We start from the raw sequence: 8,725 nt of genomic DNA, 5'->3' as shown, positions 1-8,725 counted from the left end.
AATTGAGATTAAAAAGTGCAACTGACCTTTAACATTCAAGAGTTATGATTGTAGTAATCACAGATTCAAAGTTTGTTAAATGCCAACACACAGATGCAAATTTCCATCAAAACTAACAAGGGACGTCAATATGCACAACCGACTAGGCAGTGGAGTGAATGCAGCAACTGAGCAATGTCAACAATTAATTGCGGACAAGTATATGGATGATTTCAGGTAGCAGTAACGAGGCGAAAAAATGGATGATGGTGCTAGCTATATATGGAGAGGAGGGCTGTATGGAGGTAACGCATGTAAATGAAAGGCATCTAAGTTGAAAGAGAATATGAATAAGAAATTAGGTACTGAGCAGTAGTAGATCAAAAGAATTTGACTAGGTAGATTATCCTGACCATTTCATATACAACCTGAAACATCTTTTCACACCATATTCTGTACCACAAGAAATGTATATCAAAGAGGCATCCAAAGTTAATTAAACCAAACCAAGTGCATAAGATAGCTAGAATAAGGTTCATCCAATTACCATCTTCTTGAACTTCTTCCTAACTTGTGGTGTAAGTACCGGAATTTAGTGAAACTAAGCTCTCCACATAACTCCACGATCGAAGAAGATAGCCAAACTATCAATCCCATTGAATTGCAAATACCTAATTTTGTCCTTCTTTTGGTCATATAAAACGAAATCTCGTTTAAGTTGTATTAGAATCTCCCCATTTTCTAAAGACCAATTTGTGATTGACTGTTTAAGAAATTTGGTGGTGGTGAATTTTTTAGTCCAAGATTCTCTCACTCCATAATTTTGCATGACCCATACATCAACTCGAAGACCAGGGACAAGACAAACTAAGCAAAGGGAATCACCCAATGCTCTAAGGTTCCAGTGATCGTATGGATGTAGCACAATGTCTTCTGGGAAAGGTAAAATCCTGAACTCTTCATTGCTGATATCAAAAGAAACTATGGCTTTAGGGATTTCTTTAGTGGCGGTATGGCATGGCCAGTGAAGAGCACCATTCATAAGCAAACCTCTTGGAGGACCAGTCATAAACATACCTTCTGGTTTAGGAAAACAGCAATTATAAGGTATGCCGGCATTGACTCTTCTCCATGAATTTGGTTCTAAAGTGTATACATGAACTTCATGATCCTCTGATATACATACTAACTTGTAATCATTAATTTTGTTGTCGTAACCAAGCCCATACCAATCAGTCGACCAATAAGGGTGGCCTATAATTTCTTTATATTTTTTAGTTGATGGGTTCCAAAGAATCGGTGATCGACTCGTAGGGGAGCCTAAACAAAGCAAGCCACTACAAGATCCCAAAATATTAGTAAAACAACCTCCAACTTCATTCTTTTATTTTACTGGATTATCCATTAGAACAGCTCCGGCACACTTGCATGTTGTCGACGATAATGATGCTGACGCTGTTAATATTGAAGCATAACCAACGGAATAATACATATCTTCATGAGGGAATTTAATATCTCTAATCATGATTCTAGGGTTTTTGCTGCTATGATTAAGGTGATCCTTGATGAACTTAGGGCTACAAATTAATTTACGCCAATTCCTACAAACGCACTTGAAACATAAAAGGGATTTCACTGGCAACCTTAATAAAATCTCTTCTTTCATCTCTTCGGGAAGGCTTGACATTGTTGCCCGGTCGTCAGGAATTAGGGTTTAAAGATTTCACGTCGAAGTGTAATCTACTTTGGTGTCGTGGTGAACAAGGGATATAGTACACAACCCCACGAAATCACAATCTCCCATAAATTATATCCAGATTCCAGACCCTTACCCATGTTTCAGGCTTTATAGGCGCATAGCCCATGCATAGTTATTCATAACCCAAATAACTAATTGATTTTGAAAGAACGAATTATTGGGCACCTCTCTTTTTTGTGGGGTCATGCGGGACCATGAAATACTCAGACCATCCATTCTACCAAGCTAAGGGGTATCCTAATTACAAGAAATGATCAAATTACCCTTTAAATAAATAATCTTTCATTTTATATTTTATAATTTTAATTTAGTGTAATTTTTAATTTTTATTGTTATTTAAAATTTAAAAAAAAAGAACATTTTTAGTACCTTTTTTATTTCACAAAAAAAATTAATATTTTTTATAATATTTTAGTAAAACATTTAAAAAATCAAAATAAAAAAAAAAGATTGAAAACCAAAAGTTTTTTTTTTTATTTTCATTTTATTAGTTTCTTTAAAAAATAAACTAAAAAATTACAAAAAATATTTTTATAAGAAATTATTTATTTCCATTCATTTAAAAATGTACACTTATTAATTAAGATTCATACATAATTTTGGTTGGTAGCCTAACAAACACCTTTTTTAATAGCTACACCCCATCTATGATAAATGAAATTACCTAAACCAAGACTGGCATCGTTATTAACCAAACAATTTTTCAAACGTTTAGAAAAACATAAAGTATCCTCACCAAGCTCTGCCAAAGTAGAGAAAGCTAAAACACCCAAGTCATAGCGGTGTGAAACACACTTGTCCAGATATTTAGTGCGTTTTCGAGAAACGACATTCGAAATAGCTTTGCCAGGGATGAAAACACTAACACCTTCTCCAGTGAAGGGTGAGACAACTGTGACACCCATACAAACATATCCTTACCATTCTACAAATTTAAAACAAGAATGTCTGCAGGGCGTGGGTCTATGCCATCATCATACAAAAATCCAATGGCAACTTCCTTACGGACAGGCACACCTGCTTTGTAACAAATGTCGGCGATAATATCACGAACTAGGTCATGTCGAAACTTGAGTCCGACATCCTTAGCACAATGGAGCGCATGATCACCAAAGATATCCATAGATATGTTACAATTAGGGCACGACCCATTCTCCACAAATAAGGGGATACCAAGGCGATGACAAAGTACAAATATGGACCCTAATTGGCCAAGGCATTGGTTGAACCCACTAATGGGTACATCCAATAGATAATCATGTGCACATTTGACACGATTACATTGCCACAGAATGAAATTTCTTGCGGACATGAAAAATTGGCCGGGGATTTGCTTCTTATTTATTTATTTTAAATTATTTTTATTTTAAGGACATTTTATCCATTAACCAGAATATATGGATAAGAGATGCTGAGTTTTATTTCCAAATAAACTACCAGAAAAAAAGAAAATGGTCCCCTTCAAAATTTTCATGGTGCCCCAAAAAATGTTCCTTTGAAAGAACATGACTAGTTAGGCAAGATTGATAAAGGGGATATCAGGACTTCCGGTGGGCTAATACCATTGCATATAAGACAAAGAAATCTTAACAGATCGAGACCATTGGATCGTCCAAATGGTATCAGTCCCCAAAATGGTATCCCCTATATAATTCATGTAGTTAGGGACCTTAAGATGCATGGTCTTTTATTTTCCATCGTGTCCCCATACCCACCCAAAACTTCAGGCTCCGGGCACACAAAGGGAATTTTGGTCGTTTATTGATTGCAAGTGGCTTCAAGTATTTTCTTTAAAAAGAGAGGATTACAAGGTTAGTAGCTTGACACAAAAGAGAACCCAACTTTATCTTTCACCTCAGAGTTGGTTTAAGTATAGTATTATTTCTTTTACTTTACAGATCTTTTCAACATTTAGAAATATTGATTGTCATCAACCTTTCTTCTCCAAATTAATTAATTAATTAATTAATATATTTATTTTTATCAAAACAACTCTAAGCATGTCGATCTCACACAATATGTAATTATAGTTTAGAACATTAGTCTTGATAAATTAAAGGCAATTAACTGACCAGATCCAAGTACTAATGTAAAGTAGCTTTTGCTAATAGAATACGTAATAAAGGGTAACTAAATAGTGTATGCTAGGAAGACAAAATCCAGTAAACAGTGAGAAAATGGAGCTTTTTGCTAGTTAAGGCAATTAACTAGTTCCAAGTACTAATTAAAGTAGCTTTTGCTAATAAAATTTGCTTTGCATAAAAAATTCCTAATTAAAGCGGAGAATTGGAGCGCCAAAGTAACCCTTTATACAAACTGAAAGGATATATATACTCCGTATGTCAGAGTATTCCAAATCCTCACTTTTGAAATGGCCACACAGGGATGCGTACAGCTGGGAAATTTACGCATGGTTTAGGAAACGTAACACTGACTCGAGTATTTCTACACTGCCCCTTGTAAAACACTGCACCAAGGGAAGGAATAAGGCCTTTTTTTGGCTTGCCTCATTAGGGTATGGCGTGACTTGAGAGTCCCGTATATGGAAACAAGAATTTTATGTCAGAGAACTTACATGAAAGCTTTTCTCACCCCAAGAAGGAAAGTATATTCCCCCATGCATGTATATTAGACCCCTTATCATACCTGATTTTCACTCACTCACTGTTCAATCTTCATCTTAGAAAATTTCCTCCACCACCATGTCTGCTAGAGAATTAAGTATTGGTGGTGGTCATGATAATCGATCTCCTGACGAAGAAATTATAGATATTAAAATGTTACTTAAAGTACTCATTGAATCTCATACTAATACTCGAAATGAGATGATGGAGATCCTAAGAAGCAGTACTAGTCATTCTAAAACTGATAAAGGAAAAGACAAAGTTGTCGAAAACCCACCACCACCAGCATCCAATCATCAAAAACAGAAAGGTAAGTAATATTAATTAATCGTTCCGGTGGGGGTGCGAAGGATATCCAACGTTAATTGAACACTAACCAATTGGCAGGGGCGGAGAGCAATCTACTAGTTATTACTAAAGAGTTTTTTTATGCGTATTTGTACCAAAAAAATAAGTTCCAACATTTGCTCTTCTGTTCATTTTTTCCCCCGTGCAGTGGGAACTTTTTTTTATTGCCCCTTCTTGCCTACGATCCTGCCTCCGTCACTGCCAATTGGTAAATTATTGTGTAATTAAGATAAAATTCTTTAGTCCAAATTTCTTGAATTAGCGTGCATATATATATATGCACGTGCCTAATTGTCATATCATTAACCTAATGATATCAGGAAAAAATAATGCGAACAGTAGTTCTGGTAAACAAGAGATTGCACAGGTACTTGGTGGTGATGATGAGGAATACAGGCAGCCCTCTGAAGTTGGTAATGACCTATACATATACTCACTATGTTTATGCACACAGCACACACATGTTAAATTTTTATTTCTTAATTTCGATATTTATTAATCGTTTTCACACTTCTGCTGCGTCTCGTGTTATGAACTAGACGAGGCAATTTATGTTCCTGGTAGAAACGACCAACTATACGAAGCACTAAGAGTCGATGACTTGGATCAGGCCACGGAGTTTCTTAAGAACAATCCTGACGCGATTAATCAAGCAATCACACATGACTTGGGCACAACATTGCATTTGGCGGTATATTGGAATAGAAAGACAATATTTGTAGAGGAGATTGTGAAACTGATGACACCTAAAGTACTTGAATATAAAATATGTACTAATGGTAACACTGCACTTCACACTGCTGCCAGCCGTGGAATCATTAAAGCTGCTGTAATGATGGTGCATAAGAACTCCAAGTTGACTCAGATACGCAATCACGACGGAAGAACACCACTCGAATATGCTCTTTTTTTTGTTACATCTGGGCAGAAGGAAATAGTTGAGTATCTTTACTCAGTAACAAGAAACGAGGAGCCTAACAGTCCGTTCTCGGGTCCTGATGGTGCTAGGTTAATATGCAGCGCAATTGATGCTAATTTCTATGGTGAGTAATCAAAATTAATTAAGTTATTGAAACTCTTTCTTCTTATTTTTTAACTTAGCTTAAATACTCTATGATGCGCGAAAACTAAATGTATGTTTTGTTTGTAGATTTGGCATTTTGTCTTGTCAAACGATTTCCGAAATTGGTTATGGAGAATTCACCACAACATGGTATGTGTGGATTAGAGTTGTTGGTTCGAAAGCCGTTTGCGTTTCCAAGCGGGACTAAGCTGACATGGTGGCAGACCCGCATCTATTCATGTTAGTTTGTCATAATCCTCCTCCATGTTGTGGATATCCATATGTTTGTTGTTAATTAAAATTTTCAAAATGCAACAGTAATTCATGTGGACATGAATATGACATACGTCCATCTGGCCGAGCCAAACACTTGCCAGTACTCCTCGGAATTCAGTGAAAGAGATAACGAGAACCCTCCAGAGTATACCCAAGCAGAGGAGAGCTTTTCCTTAACCAGACATACAAGAATCCTCATGCTTTGCTTAACACGAGGTTTTTCTTTTCTTTTCTTGAAATAGCTAGCCAGATACATTCAAATGCCACTTGACATTCTGGAAACCATATGAATTGTCGCAGACTATAGAGATTTCATCTTAATGCATGGTGGTTTGCTTTTTTGACTCTTATTTCAGTGCCTCATCTTAAAAAATCATACAACCATAAGTTGATGCACCTACAAGCAACTGTGTTGCTCAAACAAATGTTGGTGGAACTTCGTAATGCAAACAGTACTCCTGAGATAATAAATTTTTTCCAATCTAAACCCGACATCATGAAGATATCTATAAAGCATGGAATCATAGAATTTGTAGCCGAGTGTCTTGAACAGTTCGATTACCTGGTTTGGCAGAAGATAGCAAATCAAACAATGATACAAATGGCTATAGCAGAGCGTAACGACATAATAGTGAGCATGCTATGCGATTTTGGTGACACATACGGAGAAAAGTTTAGCCTGCTTTCTGAAACAGATGGTGACGAGAATACCATCTTGCATTATGCTGCCAAGTTAGCACCTCCTGTTCAACTCGATTTGGTGTCTGGTGTAGCTCTTCAGATTCAACGAGAATTACAGTGGTATAAGGTAATTAAGGGTACGAAGATCATGTTTTTATTATAATATGCCACAGTACTTTCATGTTTTTATTTTCTTAACAGGAGAAGCAAATCTTTTATGATATCAAATATAAATATATTCTCCGGTGCAGGGGGTAGAAAGTATTATGCCAAGAAACGATAAGTTCAAAAGAAATAAGGAAGGAGATACGGCTCAAGTTGTATTTACAAAAGAACACAAAGACCTACTAAACGAAGGGGAGGTTTGGATGAAAGATACCTCCGGATCGTGCATGATAGTGGGTGCCCTCATTGCTACAGTAGCATTTGCAGCTGCTTTCACTGTACCAGGAGGTCTTATTAGTGACTTGGATAGCACTAAGAATGGTGCCCCAGTTTTCTTGGGACGGGTGTCATTTTTGGTGTTTGTGGTAGCTGATGCCTTAGCTTTATTCTCTTCTATAACATCGGTGCTCATGTTCTTAGCGATATATACATCGAGATATTCGGAAATGGACTTCCTTCTGTCTCTACCACAAAAGTTAATTATTGGGCTTTCAACACTTTTCATTTCGATGGCCTCAATACTTGCAGCTTTTGGTGCATCGTTGTATATCGTGGTTGGAGAGAAGTTCCCGCAAGAGCTAGTTCCTATAGCATTGCTTGGTTGTGCTCCTACGGCCTTGTTTGTATGGTTGGAATTACCATTGTTTTATGAAATGCTTCGTTCTACATATTGGGTTAGCCTATTTCGGAATCACAGATATATCGATCCTAGAATTAAGAAGAACCACAACAAAAAGAAAGAAAACATAGTAACTCGGGTCAGGTCTTTCTGGTCACTATGATTAAACAATGGATATTTTGAGACGTCACATAATTTCTTTGTTGTTTCAGTAGAGATTAATCTCTCTTATTTCTATCAGTAACACTCTTGTTACGCTCTTTGTACGTTAGCAATCATTTTTGGTGTCTATATTTCAATGTGTCCAACTGACGTGTTCACTTTGTATTGTTATATCTAGAGTACAACTTGTCATGTGACGTAATTCTCTTTCCTTCTGCTTGTCTTGTGTTTATAAAAAGATTCTGTCTGTTTTCTTTCTTCCTTAATAAACAAAATAATTTTTACCAATTCTACTATCGTATCATACAAAACCTAGGGTTTTCAATCCATTCAGATTCCGCTTTCCGCCACTAGTTCTCTGTAAATTCTTTCTTCAATTTTCATCTTCATTTTCTTTTTTCCATATCTGCATCAATGGTAAGCAATCAAGAAAACCAAATAAACTCAAACACATCAATTCCTCTTCATACTTTGTCTAATATCATACCGCTTGAACTTCAATAAGGCAATTTTTTAACATGGAAAACTCTAATCACTCATGTGTTAAAGAAACTCCACATTCTTGGCTATGTTACTGGTGAAATTCCGTGCCCAGATGCATTTGTTTCCATGGTGACAAGAACCACTCAAACAATCAATCCTCTCTATACTTCTTGGAAAGATATTAATACTACAATTCTTTTACTTCTTAATAACTCAATTTCTCCAAATGTAATCTCTTGCTGGTTCTATAACTTCTAAAGAATTATTGGATGCTTTTAGTGAAAGATTTGGATCTTCGTCATCAACTCATGTTGTTCAATTGAGAACAAAGCTTCAAAACATCAAATTAGGTACTTCTTTTTAACTACATACATATTTGAAATAAGCAATATCCGCATTCTCTTGTTGCTTGTGGATATACTATTAGTGATAGTTAATTGCTTGTCTCTGTTCTAAAAGAACTACCTTCCGAATACTCTTCTTCTTGCATTTCAATTAGAATCAGACATCCAGCTGTCTCTTTTAGGAATTTACACAATTTATTACTAAGTGAGGAAATCAACATC

The 8,725-nt window shown here is 36.1% G+C and overlaps 1 protein-coding gene across 3 annotated transcripts; it reads left to right on the top strand.

Moving 5' to 3' along the window:
* The first annotated feature begins 743 nt into the window (after positions 1 to 743).
* On the top strand, positions 744 to 7,807 carry LOC113353649. 3 transcript variants are annotated; one of them, XM_026597181.1, is made up of 8 exons: positions 3,886 to 4,672; positions 4,859 to 4,918; positions 5,031 to 5,123; positions 5,250 to 5,753; positions 5,861 to 6,013; positions 6,092 to 6,265; positions 6,406 to 6,857; positions 6,982 to 7,807. In XM_026597181.1, exons 1-8 carry the CDS (start codon positions 4,441 to 4,443, stop codon positions 7,675 to 7,677), a joined length of 2,364 nt encoding a protein of 787 aa, XP_026452966.1. In that variant the 5' UTR covers positions 3,886 to 4,440; the 3' UTR covers positions 7,678 to 7,807. The 3 variants fall into 3 exon arrangements, with proteins under 3 accessions (XP_026452969.1, XP_026452966.1, XP_026452967.1); XM_026597184.1 differs by lacking the exons at positions 3,886 to 4,672; positions 4,859 to 4,918 and adding an exon at positions 744 to 921; XM_026597182.1 differs by lacking the exon at positions 4,859 to 4,918.
* The last annotated feature ends 918 nt before the right edge of the window (positions 7,808 to 8,725 follow it).

Source organism: Papaver somniferum, chromosome 2, assembly GCF_003573695.1.
Source record: "Papaver somniferum cultivar HN1 chromosome 2, ASM357369v1, whole genome shotgun sequence".
Lineage (NCBI taxonomy): Eukaryota > Viridiplantae > Streptophyta > Magnoliopsida > Ranunculales > Papaveraceae > Papaver > Papaver somniferum.
This window is presented reverse-complemented; position numbering and strand designations above follow the sequence as displayed.